General features: G+C 40.2%; 2 protein-coding genes across 2 annotated transcripts in view; one reads left to right on the top strand and one right to left on the bottom strand.

Annotated features, from left to right (window-relative positions):
- LOC130931259 (intraflagellar transport protein 43 homolog A) overlaps positions 1-14984 on the bottom strand; it is a 29274-nt gene extending 14290 nt beyond the window's left edge. The window contains exons 1-5 of the mRNA XM_057859902.1: positions 14782-14984; positions 14166-14258; positions 6861-6931; positions 1381-1416; positions 788-834 (exon numbers count right to left, since the gene is read on the bottom strand). Coding sequence (XP_057715885.1) covers positions 788-834; positions 1381-1416; positions 6861-6931; positions 14166-14258; positions 14782-14826 — 292 coding nt within the window. The 5' untranslated portion in view covers positions 14827-14984. The remainder of the gene's footprint in view (positions 1-787; positions 835-1380; positions 1417-6860; positions 6932-14165; positions 14259-14781) is intronic.
- A 1144-nt stretch (positions 14985-16128) lies between these two features.
- Positions 16129-20869, top strand: part of tgfb3 (transforming growth factor, beta 3) — a 33673-nt gene continuing 28932 nt past the window's right edge. The window contains exon 1 of the mRNA XM_057859901.1: positions 16129-16919. Coding sequence (XP_057715884.1) covers positions 16574-16919 — 346 coding nt within the window. The 5' untranslated portion in view covers positions 16129-16573. The remainder of the gene's footprint in view (positions 16920-20869) is intronic.

Genomic DNA, 20869 nt, shown 5'->3' on the forward strand with positions numbered 1-20869 from the left:
GTCTAAGAATCGGAAATTTTGCACGCCTCTAATAAAAATTGTAGCAACCGAGTCCGACTCACCTGATTTTGAAGATCTGCTAATACAGAGTATCGATCCGATACCGCGGCAATTTATGAATCACCTTGTGAGGATAATCGGCGGTAATAATCGACGAATGATTATAAAACATGCATGTTTTTCTTTCTATTGACAATATGCTTGTACAGCCTGAATTTTTTTTTTTATTGCTTTATAGCAAAAACTTTTACGTGATTTGGATCTTGTAAAGGTTTTACAAAGTACAAAACATACATTTTGTTTTGTATATTCTGACAAAAGTACATCTCATAAAACAGCTTCTAAAAAATGACATGATCGGGCCAGATTTCTCTAAGCCCAAATGTACAGTACATCGTTTTCCATCATTTGAATATTCTTCCCAGCACAGAATCGGACCCTTAGGTGAATCAGAAATGTTCCTACGAGATCTGCGTAACTATGCTGCTCTGAAGGGCGGGGGCGGGGGCACCCGCTGAATTCCCTCAACACAATTGTGTAGCAAACAGGCATCTAATTTTGCTTAATGAACGCGTTCGTGTTTATCAAAAGGGGAGTGCTTATTCATAAGGAGTCAGTGGTCAGAGTCGATGCTCTACATTCACATAGCATCCAAGGAGAAATGTCGCCAGCGACAATCTTGACGGCCTGCTTATCTGCACTATTGCTCGGAATAAATGTGCACCAGAGGGTTCCTATCTGCCTGCGAGGAGAGTCACAGAGTGGGGTACTGTAAAGAGGCCCTTACCTCCATCATCATCCGATCCTTGGGGAGTTTGTGGTCGCAGCCGGCGGCTGTAGAAACACAAAGTGTCAGAGTATTCGTTAAGGAATACTTTCTAAATAGTGAGGTCATTCTATCGCGGCGTAGGAAGTTATTTCCGTTCATAGTATTACTAAGAAAAGAGTGTATGATATTTGTTTAGGTTGCCAACTGGGCCAATCTACCCTAAGGGGTCTTAAATATAGTGTACCGGCTGCCGCGATGGCTCAAAAATAGATGCCTGCGATGCATCCTCTACCTGCTCTCCACATGACCACGTCTATTCTAGTCACAGCTTCGCTGTTACTCTAAGAATAACAGCAGAGTTTGGCTCCTCGCAGCAATAAAAGTGATGACAACTCAGTCACGCTGTTTTTTTCAATCATGCTAAGTGATTGTTCTTGGAAGGTAAGGATTAGATGCGACCAAGGACAAGCTCAATGAATGCCAATTTCACTTTACAACCGGGGAGGTATTTACATTGAAAAAGCTATGTTTATGAAATGTGTCATTGAATTCAATCGTCGGCTACAAAAGTTCTCGGAAGTACGCTCGTTGATGCGGCTGAGTCAGCTTACTCTTCTAGGTCGTCGGCAGCGGCTCTTCTTGAAGACCTGCACGGGCAAAAAAGTACAAGAAATTGTAAGGCGCTGGCAGTTCAGGTGTTTTTCCATTGTATAACAAAAATTGTACGTCTGTTGTGATAGTCATCTTGACTTTACTACCGCAACGTAGTGAAGGAAATAGTATCTTTTCTCGTAGTCAATGTCTCACGGTTTGCATTATTCTAACACACTTATATAATCAATCAGGGAATAGTATCGTTTCTCGAATTTACTGTTTGACTGTGTGTATTACTCTAACACACCCAATTTAAAAAAAATACAACTTATACCATAGTTTAAGGAAAACAAGCAGAATATAGGGCATAAGAGATACATCACGCCTTCTTATCACGGAAGCCCAACGTGTGCGTCATGAGCAAGATTGAGGCTGACATCTACAAGTTGTTTTTCTGTTTATTAGTAGTTTTGTAGTAAAGTAATCTAGAATGATTTCCTAACCGGTGTATCGATAATTGTTGCATCGCCATATCATGAGAACATCATTATCGTGAGCCTACGTATCATGAGGCACTATTGTCGATCACAGCGTATTCATAGCTGCCCATACCTTTATACTGACCAAAAAAATAGTCACTTTATTAAGTGTTAAAGGTCTTAAATGTTGACGCCAGAGTTCTTAGGAAGGAATCCAAGAAACTTTACCATCTTACACCGGTTATGAAATCGTTACACAGGCTTCGTGTGACTCAAAAGATAAGATTCTAAAATACTGCTGCTGGTCTACAAAACACTTAATGGCCTCGGACCAAAATACATGCTTGATTTGTTTGATCCCTACGTAGCTCTAGTCCAGAACCGGCCTTGTTCCAAGAACAAGAACCAAGCAGGGTGAGGCAGCATTCAGTCACCTCTGGAGCAAGTTACCCGAATCTCTGAAATATGTTCCTTCCTTTAAATCAGGGCTAAAACACTAGTATTTTTTTTTTTTTTTTTTTTTTTACAGCGTATTCATAACTGCCCACAAAGATCAGTTTGTAAGTTATATTATGACTTTTGCTTTTCATCCTTTTTTTTGTTTGTTTGTTTTATTTCTATTTCCTGTTTTGATTGTTTTTAACTTTCTTGATGATTGATGTTGATTTTATGTGCCGTAAAGCACTTTAAATGACCTTGTTTTGAATTGTGCTCTACAAATAAATTTGCTTTGCCTTGCCAGCATGATTTCTTTAGAATAGACGAGCCATTGAGGATGAATCCCAGTTCATTCCTCGGGTTGTTGTTCGTTTCCCTGGTTACTTACTGCCCCCTGTTGGTTGCAAAGATGATATCACCTGTGCCTGAAAAGCGTTCCTTACAGTAGCAGCCAACAATTGCAAGCTTTGTAAAACTTTGCACCTTGAATAAGTAAAGCATGTCAACACGTTATTATGTTGTAAGAAAATTAAATGCAAATCGGACTAACACAGATGGATCATTTGTGTGTCAAAAAGAACAACCTTTAGTCCCATTTTATTTTGCCATTATTAGAAACATAAAACACTTTTATTCACCTCTTAAAGATCACGGCCACCGATAACGACCTAACGTATCACATTATTGGAACTTAAATAGAACATGCACTGAACTGTACATTATGTTAGAAGCATCCTATTGCCTTTATGAATTTAACATGTATTTACCAGATAGCTTGATTAATTGATGTGATTTCATTTTAAAAAAGAAACTGAGGAACAGAGCTGAGTAGTAATGCGTTCCCAGTGTTGTTTTTGGCAGCCCTTTTAATTTTTGTCTGTTATTTGGACAACTTTTAGTCTCAGTCACATTTTAGTAATCTCAAAATTTGGTTGTCCAGTTTTTGTTGAAAACTCACGACCAACTTCGTCTAGTTTTAGTCGACGTTTAATAACAATGTTTTCTTCTGTAAAATTGAAAAATCTACTCCATAATAAATAAATAAATAAAGGTTTCCAACAATTTCGAATGAACATTGACAGACGAGCACATATTGTAGCCTCTACAAGGACAACAAAAACTTGGTGATTATAAAAACTCAGCAGGAAAACAGTACATTATTTTCAATTCATTATAGCCCCCTGGACGCCACGAACTGTATAATAAGAGATTTTAGAGGACTCTTGCTGTTAGCATTAGCCTAATCTAACGTGAAAGCGGATGCTATGCTACAGTTACATTTAGTGTGTGATGATCACTCAGCAAGGACTTTTATAGGCTACAGCAACATTGCATATTCTCTCTGGACAAAATAAATCTTACCGTGTGTACAAGCCTGCATGGAGATTGGAGACGACACAGTGGCGAGTTGGGAAGAGGGGGCACCACGTCACCAGTGACACAACCAGACATTGCTACATGCAGGCTAACGACACATAAAATGTCACTCATTGTGAACATAAGACCGCAACTATTGCGCATTTTTGTCTACGTATCGTCTCGTCAGACAAAAACTTGAACTCATCTCGTAATCTTTTAGTCTCCCAAGACACGTTTTTAGCCCGTTATTGTCTGACGGAGATAGTACCTTTTCTCGTAGGCACCGTCTAACTGTTTGCATTATTCTAACACACTTACTATTCCCTGATTGATTATATTAACTTTTCTCTTATTACCGTTCGACTGTGTGTATTACTCTAACATACTGAATATAAAATAGCACTTATACCACAGTTTCAGGAAAAACAAGCAGAATATAGGGCATATGATATACATGACGTCGTCTTAATACGGAAGCCCAACGTGTGCGTCATGCAACTGACTGAGCAAGATTGACGCTGACAAGCCCTCGTCTGCACCACCAACTCTCGCAATCAGTCCAGAACAAATGGTGGAACACCCTGTTCCAACACAAGGAACACCGGAGAACGGCCAATATCCAACAGATAACACAACTGATAAGACTCCAAGAGTCCATTGGACGCCGAGGTGGCAAAATCCTTAACCCCCGTTGCCCTGACAACGGTAACTCTCGAATCCTCCTGTCCAATCCACAAACAGACAATAATCCTAAACGACGCCCAAACACACCCTTCTTTTGCCCAAAGCCCGCCACCCGAGAGCCTTCGAAAAGACTGAATGCTTAACTAACCGGGAACCTTTTGTTGACTTGTCCCTCTGGGTCCCTCTGTGCTGTATGATCGCTGTCAACTTGTGCTTTGAAGCCTTTTTTCCAGCTTTCAAAATGGAGTCAGTACAAGGGGTTAAGACTAAGGTGAACACACGGAGTTTGGCCTTTTGGCCGGGTCGTCAGCTTTTCGCCGGCCCGGGTCGTTGGAGCTGCGCCAACGCTGCTCCGGCATTTCGGCTAGCTTGGTTCCGGCGGTCTGGCTAAGAGGTCAGATTCCTTCACGTCTCGTCACCGTCATGAAAAGTGTTCGTTGATGAACGATATTCGTTTTTGTCATCGCTGACGAAAACAACACTGCTCACTACATTTACTTCAGCAACTTAAAAAAAAAGTGTACCTCTTAGAGTCGTTTTACCACACAGTACTTTTTACTTTTACTTGAGTAGATTTGTGAAGAAGAAACAGTGCTCTTACTCTGCTACTTTGGGCTACACTAGAGTAGTCACATTTTTCCTCTTTATTCTACATTTTTGCCAGAGATGCCGACAGTGGCCATCTCAGTTTCACCAATGAGACGTCGCAACAATAACCACAATTATACCAATCAGAGGTACGAATGTTTTTTTGTCCATTAGAGGACACGCGTGCTCTTTGGACGGGTGATGTTTCATAGTGTTGTTCTGGTCTGAAGTCGATGATTTTTTTGGCCTAATATGGTCAGGTAATAGGTTATAGTACAGAACAATAGTAACGGTTCATATACAGTAGATCAGGGGTGTCAAACTCATCTTGGTTCGCGGGCCACATTTTTGGCAATTAGATCTCACGTGGGCCGGACTACTTTATTTTGGGCCAAATAAGTAAACTCACTGGCTTCCATGGACAGTGCTCAACATCCATTTAATTTCAACTGCTTCAAATTTACAATGATGACCTGAGATTAAAAGGATTAATTTGCTCTAGTGCTACCAAACCAACGAACACAGCACTTCTATGACTACATACACTCAGCAATAACAGTACATTATTTTCAAATAATCAAACCCACCACGACGTCACGACGATATGTAAACTAGTGAAAGTTTAAGAGGACGCTCACCCTGCTAAAGCTAATCCTACGTTAACGCTAGGAGTTAAATTTAGAGTAAGGATCCCGCAGCAAACACCTTAAAAAGCTAAAGCAACATTGCATAATCTCTCATGCAAGACAGAAAAAATCTTATAATATTTACAAAACAGGCAATCTGGAAGCTTCCTGTAGCAGCCTGCCTTCAAGCTGGTGCAGGGTCCTTCCGGGGTCCTACTGTCAGTCACCCGCTGCCACAATTACCCACGCAAATTCCTGATCAAAATCATTTGTTTGTGCTATACAAAAAAATTTGCCTTGCCGCGCCTACTCTACCAAATCTCTTGTAGGGAATCCGGGGTCCAGGAGCATCGTGTACCTGCCTGCCCTTGGGCTCTGTCCTATCTGAGAGGGGGCGGTGCAGGTTCCACACTTAAGACACATTACCGGCTCCTTGATTAAGACTCATGTAAGGCAAAGCGATAGACATGGTAAAAGTGTCTGGAAAAAAAGTTGTTAGGGATAAAATATATTGTGACAACCTGGTTTCAAAGGTTCATCAATAAACTGACAGATCATTTAGTGTCAATTAGAAGTGATAGATCGACAAATCCCGGGATTTCTGAGCTGGGATTAGTGGGAGGAGGGCGGCGGTGATTGAGCATGAGGGGTGACATTGAAAGGAAAAGTCCTTGCGGGCTCCGGAGGGGGCCATTACTTACTTTGTTTCAGAGAGGATCAATGCTTGTGCAAAACCCCTTTACACCTCCTGTATTTCAATGGCTTTGAGGCCGGGAATCAAGTTGGGTTACAAAAAAATGCAGAGGAGTGACACTCTGACCTTCTGGTGAGAGAAGGAAAGAACCATCCAGTTTGCTAACAGTGAAGTCAACTACACATGTGACTGAGTGATCACCTCAAACTTGTGCTATGGCTTCTCAGCACAACTTACACGACAGGTGTTCCGCCAATATAAAAGATTAACATAGATGTTGCGTCCTAAATATTTAATGAGCGTCTCCATGTTGTGTTACGCTCCCGTGTGTACGGCAGCTCCCGCAGAGTGATAAAGTGTCTGCAACCTCTGTGACTGGCTGGCTAACAGTGCCCTCCTGTGGCTGATGTATTAACCGTGTCAATTACCACCTTGTTGGCAGATGAAGACAAATGGAGAATGGCCCGCTCAGACAGGCTCGCGCTAACCTTGTCGATTCACAGCACCGGACCCAAATATGCACTGATAAATAAACTCGTTCAGCGGGATCAGAGTCCATTAATAACATGCAACACCGGCTTACTGATTAGGGTGCAGCCAATGGAGAGAGAGAAGAGCAAGAGACGTACTTGCCAGGACCGGATCCGGAGCTTTCTTCGGCCCAGCCGCCCTGCCTCCTAGGTGGTTTAGGAGGGGGGCCCTGGAGTAAGAAAATCAAACAACAAAAGAGATTTATAAACAATGAATACAGTCGTACATCGAGATACGAAAGCTTCAGTAAATGGAAAATTCATTTCAAAAGTTGTATTTTGCGATGGTCCGAAGCATGTGCAACAAGATAACTCGAGTTGTTCTTCATTTAATTGTGTTCATTTATTCCCTCGGAAAAAAACAACAACTTTAAAATCAATTGAGCTTTAGTCTTGCATCGGTTGCTGGTCTTTCATTGAGGAGAAGCTCAAAATGTGTCCGCCTGCGAGTGCTTTGTGACGGTAGAGGGGCTCTGCTCGGTAGAGAAAGAAACTAGAGTGCCAGAAGTCAAGTCTCCGAACACAAGCCACGACAATAGAAAAAAAAACAAAACACCAGAAATAACCTAGACTTCTGGCTAGTCACCTAACAACGCAAGTGTCACTAGGGTGATTATAAAAGTCTCCAGTTCAACTCAACAACAAAATGAACATTGAAAAATGCTTCAAGCGGATGAAAATGCAACAAGATCACTGGTTGGCGCTTTAGCAAATGACTGGTCTTATTTCATTGTAGTGGAACAATGTACTCTCAACTCTGGAGACGCACAGCTTCCAAACTGTGTAAAGGACGGTGAAGCTGCGCAAATGAATGAAAAGCAAGCCGCATTGTAACCAGCGATAAGAAGCTAATTCTGAACAAAGGCCGAGTGTATTGTAGCGCAAATTTACTCAATGGCATGTACACACACTAAAGCCGGGCGGTATACCGAAAATTTACCGTTACCGAAATTCTTCACGATAACCGACAAAATTTTGACCGTGTTGGTAAAACAAGAGAAGTATAGTCTTTTCATCCCACTTTGACTCTGTGTTGTTCGGCTATGTTCATTCCCCTTTAAGAAAGCAGTCAGTGTGCTTACGTATGAAGTCACATGGTTATGAGGAACTCATACAAACAGAAGCCCGGTAGGCTAACGCTAGCAGCTATCGCTACAAGCAAACGTGATGGAGTCGGGCTTAAGGGAGCTTCGACAAAATTTCACCCGACAATAAGTAGACTCTTGGCGGCCTCCAAAAGGACTTTCACCCGCTTTTCTCCCTGGTTCACGATTTCAGGAGAAGGTGCTTTCTACTGGTAGCCAGGCCACAGGCTAATGCTAGCGGCTAATGCTATAAAATGAACGTGATGGAGTCGGATAGCGGCTCTAACCTTGTCAAAATGGCTGAACTTAATGAGTGGATTGGGCACGGACTGCATCTAGCAATTAGTATGTCGCATTGTCTTGTATCTATGTGTGTGTGTGATGTCTTTGATATCTTTTATGAAGGTAAAGCATTCAGCATAAATGATAATGCAACAGTGAAGCCTATAATATGACCGTTTAATGGCCACAGCTATTTTTCTGGATGTGCTTGCTTCATTCTGTGTCATTACTGCCATCATAAAATCTTAAATGTGTCATTGGCAAAAGAGCAATATAGCTTAAATGCGTGTGTGTGCGTACGTGTATTAAAAAAACACTCTGGGGACAAAAAACCTGAAACCTTGAAGTAAACACTTGTGTTGAGTAATTATGTCACAGCAGCCATTAACAATAAGTTGTCTGAAGTGTTTTGTTTAAACTGTAAGTCATTTGTGTTACAATGACATGTTTGCACAGTCTGTCATATTGATTTTTATAACGTCGTACATTGTTCAAGTCATACAAGCTGTTATGTTCATACTTGAATTCTTATGGTTTCCAAGAAATTTTGATATACTTAACGTTTAGACTGCATGTAATATTGTTTGAATATGTTAAATTGAAACCTGGTGAATAAATCAACAAGAAACGGTTCATTTTGTATTTCACGCAATGATTCAGATTTTCAAATGATATAACAGTCCACTTGGGCGAATTTATCGTCATTGAGGTAAATCTGCTCAATTTACTGTAATACGTACTTTAGGCCATATCGCCCAGCCCTAACACACACAACAGTATACATTGGATCACTTGTTTTTTGACATTTGTAGACTTGTAGTCTTTGAGCAATCGCCTCTGGTTCTTGAACATGGGTGTGGAGACTTTTACATCCAGTGTTTCTGCCCGGAAATTGGCAGGCAGGCAATCAGGACAGGAAAATTCTTTGAATGACCTGCATGCCGGAACTAACTTTCTTCCTCGGTAACGCCAATAGAGGGAGAGCTTGTCTGCAACAGAGAATCCAGATGTCTCGCAGTGAAACAGACCAGAGCTACAAGTTTCATTGAAATGTTTTCCTCAGGATGCGATAAGCACTCAAATAGTTAAGCTACATTCATTTAGTTTTGAATAGCTTCGCGTCCAAGACCGCACCATATGGATCGCAAGAGTGTGGGAACAGCCAAAATCCCTATGTAAGTCTGACCTTAAAATAGATTAACGGGGGAAAAAATGACCTTCTCCCTATCGTTCTTTGATTCTGAAAATAGTAAAGCAAGTATGCATCTTGATCCTGAGAGTGGGACCATGAGAACTGCCCTTGAATGAACGCATTCCGCCGAGCTCACGAGCAGGGGCACGAGACAAATGAATGCGGGGGGAAAAAAATGCCACAACATTTCTCATTACCAAATTGAGTCCGCAGAGGACAAAGTGCTCGTGAAGAATTTCTTTCATTTATGATGAAATAGGAAATAATTTTTCACGGCTGGCCGCTTTTACCCGAGCTATTTATAAATCTGGACGTCGTCGGTATTGGCCGCGGGATGAGGGAGGGAACACGTACCAGTTGATATGACTGCTTATAGGGAAGAGAATTTGGGTTTTTTGTGCAGATCATGTACGGCCTTTCATTAACATCCGGCGGGATTATATACAAGAAACATAAATAGCAGTGTAAGCAATACGAGAAAATGCGGGGCAGCTTAAAAAAAATCCGATTTCTGATTCCCATCGATTTCTCTTTTGCTTATCGAAAAAGAAAATACCGATAACATTATTCAAAACAAGTGCCTTTTTTTCGCCAAATTGCCATGTTGGCGAAAATGTAGTATAGTCGCCACCTTGTGAATCTTAAGTGTACAGTCCTGGCCAAAAGTATTATAAAGTAAGCGCCGCTGCAATTCTGTCAGATAATGCTCCATTTCTCCCAGAAAATGATTGCAATTAAAAATGCTTTGGTAGTAATAGCTTCATTGATTTAGCTTGCAATGAAAAAACAAAAGAGAATGTGAAAAAAAAAAAAAATCATTGTCATTTTACACAAAACTCTAAAAATCATGTGATGCTTCTCTAATTTGTTTAATTAACAGCACCTGTTACTTACCTGTGGCACATAACAGTATGAGGCAATAACTAAATCACACTTGCAGCCAGTTAAAATGGATTAAAGTTGACCCCATCTCTGTCCTGTGTCCTTGTGTTTACCACATGGAGCATGGAGAAAAGAAATAAGACCAAAGAACTGTCTAAGGACTTGAGAAGCAAAATTGTAAGGAAGCATGGGCAATTTTAAGGCGACAAGTATCTCCAAAGACCTGAATGTTCCTGTGTCTACCGTGCGCAGTGTCATCAAAAGGTTGAAAGCCCACGGCACTGTGGCTAACCTCCATAGATGTAGACGGAAAAGAAAAATTGACAAGAGATTTCAACGAAAGATTGTGCGGATGGTGGATATAGAACCTCGACTAACATCCAAACAAGTCCGAGGGTACAGCAGTGTCAACCCGTACTATCTGTTGGCGTCTGAATGAAAAGGGTCCTATGGTAGCATATCCATGAAGACCCCACTTCTAACCCAGACACATAAAAAAGCCAGGTTGGAGTTTGCTAAAACTTACCTGTGAAAGCCAAAAACGTTTTGGAAGAATGTTGTCTGATCAGATGAGACAAAAGCAGAGCTTTTTGGGAAAATGCAATGACATGAAGTTTACAGGGGGAAAAAAAAAAAGGAGGCCTTCAAAAAAAGGAACACCGTCCCCACAGTCAAACATGGTGGAGGTTCCCTGATTTTTTTGGGTTGCTTTGCTACCTCTGGCACTGGACTGCATGGCATTATGAAGTCTGAAGACTACCAACAAATAATGTAGGGCCCAGTGTGAGGAAGCTGGGTCTCCCTCAGAGGTCTTGGGGCTTCCAGCAGGACAATGACCCAAAACACACTTCAAAAAGCACTAGAAAATGGTTAGAGACAAAGCACTAGAGACTTCTAAAGTGAGTCTAGACTTGAATCCCATAGAACACCTGTGGAGAGATCTGAAAAAATCTTCAAATCTCAGAGACCTGTAGCAGCTGACCAAAGAAGAATGGTCTAAAATTCCAGCAGAGTAATGTAAGAAACTCATTGATGGATACCGAAAGCGGTTGTTCGCAGTTATTTTGTCTAAAGGTTGTGCTACCAGATATTAGGCTGAGGATGCCAATACTTTTGCCCGGCCCATCTTTGGAGTTTTGTGTAAAATGATCATGATTTACATTTTTTTTTTTCCATTCTCTTTTGTGTTTTTTCATTGCAACCAAAAAAATGAAGATATTACTACCAAAGCATTTGTAATTGCAATCCTTTTCTGGGAGAAATGGAGCATTATCTGACAGAATTGCAGGGGTGCCAATACTTTTGGCCAGCACTGTATATACTTCTAAACTGAATAACAAAAACATATTAGCCCAAACAAAAACATACCTTATGTTGGTCTTAACTGAGAGCAGCTAGATTCAGCCATGTTAGATTTATTGTCGCCACTAGAGGGCAATGTATCCACCCAAATCAATAAAACTAAATGCAACACTTACAAAAAAAACCCATTACAACGTCACTCTAATGAAACGAATCCTCGAAGCAGCAAAATTTGAGTCGAAGCTTTTTCCTAATCAAATTCATCAATTAATTGTTGCAGCACTACACTGTACCTTCAATTCTGTGCATTTGACTAAGCAAAAATATGTTTAGTGCGTCTCCAAATGCTCATGACCAAATATGTTAGGGCTGTTAGAGCAATTAGCCTGCGGTTTCTAAATAAGGATTCCGTGATGGTCTCCAGGGCAGGGAACTTGGAAGTGTCCAAACCGTATGAGCCCAAAAGGCAGTGGCGTCTTTGTTTAAAAGGATGCCAGGAATGTGACCGATCAGTTGGGTATTTCAAGCGGAAGAGGCCAGGCTTGATAAACGATGACTGTAAATAAACCCACCGCACGCTGGAAAAATGTATCGCGTTTGCAGAGCGGGTCAGAGGGGGCGCGAGAATATCGGTCCCCGCGTTCAGGAAGTTGGCCTAATTTGGGAAGATTAGCCTAAAGCGACAGCATTGCTGGGATGTTTCTGCCCGGGGAGCTCTGGCCGCGTGGCAATTTACCAAACCGAGCGACATGACGGAGTCCAAAAAATGCCAGCGATTAAGTGATAGGAATTGCACCCATTTAACTGTCTGAGCTGCTATGACTTGTCTTGCATATTTTCGCCCTATATTTAGACGCATCATTAAATGCGCCATCCCAAGTCAAATTCTTATGGAGTCTGCTAAATATTCAGGTGTACTGCAGGAAAAAAATACATCGTATGAATATATCAAAGTGGTAGTTGATCCAGAGTTTTTTTTTCTTTTTTTAAGTTAATGTTTCCGTCAATCTTTTATTACTGCAAAGTCTTGATTAAATCAGACACAAGGTTTGAAGCATTTGAATATTCTCTCAAGTGTAAATTTCCTGCTGATATAAGGAGTAAGAAAATATAGTACATTAAATACTCTAAATTCAGTCTTTACCATGTTGAGCAACCAAGATGTATGCGTACCACTTTCCTAAATTGAAATTTGGAGTTTTACCATAGCCCTACCAAAGTCCAAACATTTTTTGCAGCTCCCATCACCGGTTCAATGTCACCAAAAAAAAAAAAAACAACCCAGCTTGTTACATTTGGTAAGGTTTTCTTGACATCATGCACATCTATTGTTCGTAGACTAGATTTAGTGGCACTTGAAATGCGATTTTTTTTGGCTGAATATTCTACATTCCATATTTAAGTCAATTTTAAAAATATATATGAGTGCAACCATATTTGTATTCGTCCTGTATCGTCACGGTATGGACATCACGGCTAGTCCTCCTTCACTCCAGAGGTCAGTAGAGGTAATGCACCTAAACCAACAACGAACATTACGAATGTACACAGTGGGAACAATCAAATGCATTATTCATAATACTTTTAAACGTATTTATTTTCAAATTAGGAAATGTTTTTTGCTTTTATTTATTTGTGCACTATTTCAAGAGATGCTTTTTCAGTTTGGAATGATTTGCACTTTTTATTTTAGCCAATACAAAAATATATCTTATGTGGGAGTGTGTAGTATCTTATTTTTATGAAAAAAGTTACAAAAGGTTGCTAGCTGGCGAGTGCTACCTGACTTTAAACATTTTTTTTTTTTTTTAATGTTTTTTTCTATTCATTTTGCACTTTAATAACAGCGGATTTTTTGTTTAGACAATGGAACAAACTTTAAGTTTCAAATTGAGATGAAAAAAATCTCAACTCGTATTAGTCTAATGTTGTTACTTCAGCAGACTGCAAGGCAATCCTGCTGCGCACTGCTCACTACTGGACGGGAGTAGAAGTGCAGTCACTGAATTGTTTATTTCCACCAAAAATATATGTAAAAGGATCAATACAGACAGATTTTTAACCTATATATATATTATAATAAATCGTGGGGGGGGGGAAATACTGGATTAGCTTTTGTTTGTGCAGGAATACAATTTAATTGTATTGCATGCACAGTGCATGAATGCGTTATATCAACATATAAACTTTGAATATAAGTAAACGGGTATTATTTATGAGTGTTATTTTTGTCCTCTTTTTGGAAATCAAATATGGTCACCCTCAGGTAGAACTGTTATAAACTCAAAAAGGAAAATTAATAGCTGCAGGTTTGGAGCATTTGTTAGCTATTCAAGTAATAACAAGGCAACGGAAACATTAAGCATACAAAAAGTAAAAAAAAAAAAATGTTTTTTTTTTTTTTTTTTTTAAACTCCAACGCTTACACAATGATAGGTCTACTGGTGTTAAGATTGCATACTATCCATCTAATTTGGGGTCAAGCTGAATGTGGAGTGTTTACAACAGAAGAAGTACAAAACCACCACAATGTTCATGCAACCTACCTCCCCGTCATCCTGGATTAATGCATGGATTTGAGAGAATATAGTTTGTGGTTATTGCAACAAAAACCTCCTTTACAACATGCAATAATGTGTCATTTATGATGAGAACACATACTTCTCCAGCAGAGGTGGTGGACTTCCTGGAGGTAGTGGCATCTCCAAGGGATAGATCTGCTGCGAGACGTGCTCTCCGGCCAGATTTTGCCACCTGCAAATGGCATCAGGGATCTTAAATTAGTTTCGGTGATGAGATAGAGTAGAAACTTTTTCTATTCTTCTTGAAATAAGGGACATCGTGGCATTGGGATGGTAAGATCAAGCCTGTCCTAGCTAAGAGTGGGGCATGAGGAAGGGTACAACTTTGATTGGTCAGCCGTCAATCGGAGAACACATATGATTCGAATTTGTGTCATGATATTACTCTGAAAGTGTGTTTATCTCTCAATCTGAATGTCATCTAACGGATTTCAATATTAGCATGTCTAGCCTGGCTTAAATTGAGCTACGTTTTCTTGATAGTGACCCTTCCTGTTACAGTTTATCGCATCATTTCACTTTGGTGTTCAGTAACAATCACACGAAAGACACAACTATCTAACTAGCGTGCTCGGATTGGCGTTTTACGTCGACAAGGGCTTACGAGGCTAGCAGTAGCATTGCTACTTAGATATCCTGTCACATACGAAAAGAAACCCACAAAGTTACTTTCCTGACCCCGCAGTCGAACTCACGTTCTTAACTGGGCCGCCTTCACCCGGTTGTACGCCGTCGTCCATGTTTTTATTGTGTGGTTTGGTTTTATTCAAGCCACCATCGCGTTAGCTTGGATAGCAACAAGCTTCATAGCCGGGCAGCAGTCGCCATGGTAACGCTCAGGGGCATGCACAGGTATTTATCATATATTATAAATATTTTAATCATCAGCATTTTTTCGTGTGTTTTTGTCTTTTACATTCTATTTGCCTATTTTGAAACTACACAAATCACAAATCGTTATTAACAATGCCTATTAATATCAAATGTGGTACCCACATATTTCCACGAGATGTCAGTCTTGTTATATTTTTTGTAACGTGGTCAAAATTTCTCCAGTACGGTACTGTATATACTAATAACCCGAATTTGTAAAAATCCCTTTTTCTTTGTGGTTGTCTTTTTATGAGTATATTCTTCGTTTATTTCTTTTGGCTCCTCTGCTTCTAGTACATATTTATGAATGTGACATTGTTTCCCCTCTTAAATAGCCTCTATTTATTTTCTTCACAATCAATTTACACCATTGCTTGCCTGAGGCGCACACACCTTACACTGAAAACTATCATAAAAGTGTCACACAAAGTGAATACAGGTGTCAATTCTGTCATCTAATGATTTAAAAATAGTATTTTGCCTGTCACTATATATCACAGGTTTATAGTTATAACGATACACAGTTTGTAATAATTGGTTTACAAAGTGGATTGAAAGTCATTTCCTCACAGTATCTTTTGTGGGGTTGCGTATCTGTATGAAATCGCAAATTTAAGATTATTGCACAATAGATATAAAATCAGAGTTGTGCACAATGCAAAACAACAAGAATAAAGAGAAAAAAAGTTATTATACACTCATGTAAAACTGTCGGAACAGGAGGGGTAAATGTAGAGGACACACATACACATACAATAGAGGTCCCTCTTAGCCAATTGGATGTCAGGAATGCTCTGCAATAGCCAATGGCAGAGTAGCTATAAGTATCTTCACATCCTGAAATTTCTTTTGTAACAAGACGCAATACTTTCCTGTCTTAACCTTTAAAATTCTGTATGTAGAGGTACCGCTGTACTTTCCTGCCTTTACTTATTATGTACTATATTTTGCTTTGTTGTCACTTGTAAAGCACTTTGAGGACTTTCTGTATAGAGCTATAAAAGTAAATTTGAATATTCATTTTAGTCATGTCATTTTATTAGATCATTTCTTTAAAACTTCAGCTGCAATAGTGCTTTAAAATATGATACTCATTGTTTGTTAATAGTACAACAAAGGCCTAAAATATGAAATGCACTATAGATGACATCAACCCTAAATTGTCCAACAGTTTTAGAATGAGGACCTAGCCGGGGTTACTCTTAGCCGCCCCTCCCTCAGAGACGTCACACTCAGAGAGAGTATAAAGGTTGGAGGGAGCGCGCTGGTCTGGTCGGTGCATTGAGTCGAAGGCTTGGGTCTGTTTGCTGTATTGACCCCTCATCCGAGCTTCTGGCAATGGAGGGACTGAGCCGTTGTTTTGCACGGTGCGTGATGCCCTAAGGGGAATGAAGACACTTCGTTTTGCTGAAGGCGCGACATTATTCGGGGCCATGGCACGGATCCGCACCCTTCAAAAGGCGCACTTTGCACAGATGCCATAGCGCTCGAGATCATGGGACTTCTCCAGGAACCCAAGTCACTCACGTGAATGAAAAGAGGAAAGGGATTTCTGTTCCGCGCGGTAGTTTCCTTCTTTTACCTGGGCGGCTGCGAGCAGAGCGAGTGTGAACTATGAATCTGGGCAAAGCGCTCCTGTTGCTCCTGCTCTCCAGTTGCGTGACAATGGTGCTGTCGCTCTCCACCTGCACCACCGTGGACATTGACCACATCAAGAAGAAGAGAGTGGAAGCGGTACGGGGACAAATCCTCAGTAAACTGCGACTGACCAGCCCGCCCCAGACGACGGGTCCGAGCCAGGTACCGTTCCAGGTGCTGGCCCTGTATAACAGCACCAAGGAGCTGATCGAGGAGCTGGGAAGAGACCGACAGCAGAGCTGTGGACAGGATAACACGGAGACAGAGTACTACGCCAAAGAGATTTACAAGTTCAACATGATCACTGGGTCGCCTGAAAACAGTAAGTAACAGTACTGTATTGCTAACCTATCATTGCAAATAGTAACAAGTGACATAAGTGGGAGAACAGCCAGCTTTAAAACATTAACCATTTCAGTGAAGAGCATGTTTATTAGATATGGTTCAGCAGTATTTTTTGAGTCAATTACATAGTTTCTTTATATTAAAAGGATATATATATATATTTTTTTTTTAAATAATAATTTGCACAATTTAATCCTCATGAACTCTCAGGAAAGCATTTTAATACATATTTTTTTCTTGTAAACTATTGAAGTAAATGAAATGTAAAGATTTTCTTCAATATACTGGATGAGAAATATTGATTTAGTGGTTCGCGTGTTGGTCTCACAGTCAGGGAAGTTCAAATCTCATAGGTGGAGTTTGTATGGGTTCACCAGGTTCCTCCCACATTCTGAGAGCACGTTAGCTTCATTGAAAACTAAATTTACTCGAGGTGTGAATGCCACTTAATGGGGATGAACATCATTCTTAATTTACATTTTTTTAAAAAATAAATAAAAAGGGTAAGGGTTAGGATTTGGTTTAGTTTAGTTTATGGGAGGTGACCCATAAATGCCCCCCAAAAAGAAAAGTGACTGGAGCCCAACAGGAAATGACGTGAAATGACCCAAAATGAACTCATTGCTTGGCATTTGCTGCCACTAGATTCCAATCCATTTAAAGTGGGAGGGATGGCTCGCTGCCACCCTTCCATTTCAAATGGATTGGACATCTGCTGTGAATTGGAATGTGTTTATCACTAGTTGAAGGATGAAAATAGCTTTTTTCCTAGTTTCTTAGCTGTTTAGTAAAATATTGCAGAATGATTTCCTGACCCATGTATTGATAAGTGTTGTATCGCCATATCGCGAGATCATGGTTATCGTGAGCCTTGTTTTGCAAATCGTATTGTATCATTAGCTACCCAGTTGGGGTGTCCCATATGTTATATGCATATACAGTATATATATATATATATATATATATATATGTTAGCGCTGTAACGATAATCAATTAACTCGAGTAATTCAATTAGAAAAAAATATTTGAATTAAAATTTTGCTGTTTCGAGGATTCGTTTAATTAAAGCGGCGTTGTAATAGTTTGTTTTGAAAGTGTTTTGCATCTAGTTTTAATGACTTGGGTGGATACACTGCCTTCTAGTGGCAACAGTGAATATGACGTATTCATTTCACGTCGCCGAATTCAGCTGCTCCCTGTTAAGACCAGTGTAAGCTAAGTTATTGTTTGAGCTATTGTTTTTCTAATGCATTTGTAATTTAGTTTATAGCTATATTTAGCTGTTTTTTGTGGGAATATGTGTTTGAACCATTTGTTAAGAGCATTGTTAAAAAAAAAAGTTTTGGTATGTAAATTAGCCAATTGTTTATTTGTCGTAGTTAGATCCTCATTTATTTATTCATGCCGTTTGAGGCTCAGCTCAGGTATTTCATTTTTTTATGTTCCTTATCCGATTACTCGATTATTTGAACTAACTAGTTCATGAATTAATTGACTGCTAAAATAATCGTAAGCCGCAGCCCTAATATATATTATGCATATTTTTTGCACTTGAGTCAGACTCACCTGATTTTGAGAATCTGCCAATACCGGGAGGATTTTTTATTTTATTTTATTTTTTTTAATTTGGACAAAAGTTCCAAACATGTAACAGTACTGTACTGCTCACGCTACTTCCTCTTTTGCTTTTCTGGGAGTGTTGCGGAGTATAAAATGTATACATTTTTTTTTCCTATGAGCAGTTCCATTGTATTTGTTTTTTTGTTGTTGTTGTTAATTTTTAGCGCTAAAAAAAGATATGATTAATATACAGTGTATATATTTATATATACATATATATATATATATATATATATATATATATAAAATTTGTTTAAAAAACCTTATCCTTTTCACCCGACGTCGTTCCTTTGAAAAATGGCGCGATCGGCCCGATTTCCGATCATATGATTGGATCGGGGACATCCCTAGTTCCCACCCAGTAAAGCTAAAAAAAATAATAATAAATAAATAAAGGTGCATTTGCATTACTGTGTGATAAGATAGTGGTTTGGTTTGATTATCTGATTTTAGTGCAGGCAGCTTTGGTTCAGTTCCCACCTAGTGTCACTTGAGTGGAAACGGTTCTCAGTCTCTGTATGTGACCCGTAATTGCCTGGCGACCAGACCAAGGTTTAGTCCTCCTTTCTACGCGAACTCAGTCAGAATAGGCTCCATCTCCTGAGGAGAAAGCTCACTTGGGTCTAGCACTGACAACATTAAGCATTTTCCATTCCTTATTATGTATAACACACGATTTAAAGCAGAAGATATTCATTCAGCAACTATAAATGTGGTCAGCTATGAGCTCAAGCCTATCTATTTTAAATGCTGTCATTTGTTTGAGCAGGGTTTTTACACGTGCGCAAAGGAGAGACCAAAGTAAACAATCTAATTGGAATGAGCGCCATTCCTCATACATACCTCACACCAAAGCCATGGGAACTCCAGCCTAATTCTGACACATTCCTAAAAGCGGGTGGTGGGGGGGTTCTCAGGCAGTGAGTTTCTACTATCCATTGCCAACTCCAATACCTCATTTCCATTTTTAGGCTGCCAGTTTCCTAATATTTTTCATCCTGCTTTATAACTTTTTCACTCCTGTTAACCCATTCATCTCACAGTGCTCGGATGAAGTAGCTGAAGGTGTTTCTATCAGGGATGTCCTCGATACGATCACGTGATCAGACCTGATCGTAGCATTTTCGAAAGATCGGAATTGTAAAACGTATTTATTAAGTATTCACGCATTGGCTGCGATGGACGGCAACAGACATCCAATCCAATTTGACCGGGGGGGGGGGGGGGGGGGGCTAGCAGTAATCACTCACTCAATGCCAGAATTCCCAGTTATTTGTCCTTTTTCGTCAAGTGGATCTGCTTATATACTGTAAGCGAGGACTAATCCTCCTTGCCTCACGTGCGCCACAAAATAGAAGGAGGCTAATACATTCCAGGTTGCAAACGGTAAATATTTTTATATGTAGCCTATTCAAATGTACTTGATATGTTAGAAAATGTTCTGGAAGCGTAGGGTATTTCCACCCCCCGAAGCAATTAGGCGTCCCTACCACTTGATGGCGCCCCAAGCAACTACCTAGCACACCTATGCCCAGGACCGGCCCTGCACTGGACAATAAAGGGGCAGATGATAGCCTGCCAAACAGAGCAGTGGGCCCAAAATAACTTCCAGGGACACTGTAAATCTACTTGACCGATGAAGCCCCCCCATTTTGTGTCAAATTTGCAATCTCAAAAGGCACGAGAAAAGACAGGCAGCGTGCGAGGGACACCTATTTCGCAAGCAAAAAGATAGGCGGAGCAAGCGAGAAGCTCGACATCAAGAGCAAAAGTCTGGCCATCGAGAATGAAAAAGAGAGACTGTTAAACATAGAAGTGTTTAGTTTTACTTTTCAGATACATTTGTTAGACTAAGTTCAATGATTTTGGTTAAAGTCAAATTTTTCGTTTGGAATTTAGGAAGTTTTCTTTGAATTTTTTTGGACACCAATTTCATACAATGCTAGCCACTAGCATTAGCCCCTTACCACTTAAGCCTGAGTTATACTCCCGCGTTGCGGTGACGGCGTAGCGACTACGGCGTCATTCGACATTCGATAGTTCTGCGGTGAGGGAACGCGTTGCTCTGTAATTCACTGCCAAGCCACTAGAGGGATGTGGCGTTATGTTTGTACGGTTTGGGGGCATGCTTGTTTACTTCCGCTAGTCGGAGAAAAATAAACAATGCAATATGGAACTCTTGAAAGTAAATATTCTGCTCATCAATACTGAATAAATATTGAACATACAAATGTTGAGGGGCAGGCGACGCAGAAGACGGTTTCGAGGCGGTCTGGCCGACTTTTGATGCCGCACAGAGTTTTAGAC

This window comes from Corythoichthys intestinalis, chromosome 15 (genome assembly GCF_030265065.1).
Source record: "Corythoichthys intestinalis isolate RoL2023-P3 chromosome 15, ASM3026506v1, whole genome shotgun sequence".
Classification (NCBI taxonomy): Eukaryota; Metazoa; Chordata; class Actinopteri; order Syngnathiformes; family Syngnathidae; genus Corythoichthys; species Corythoichthys intestinalis.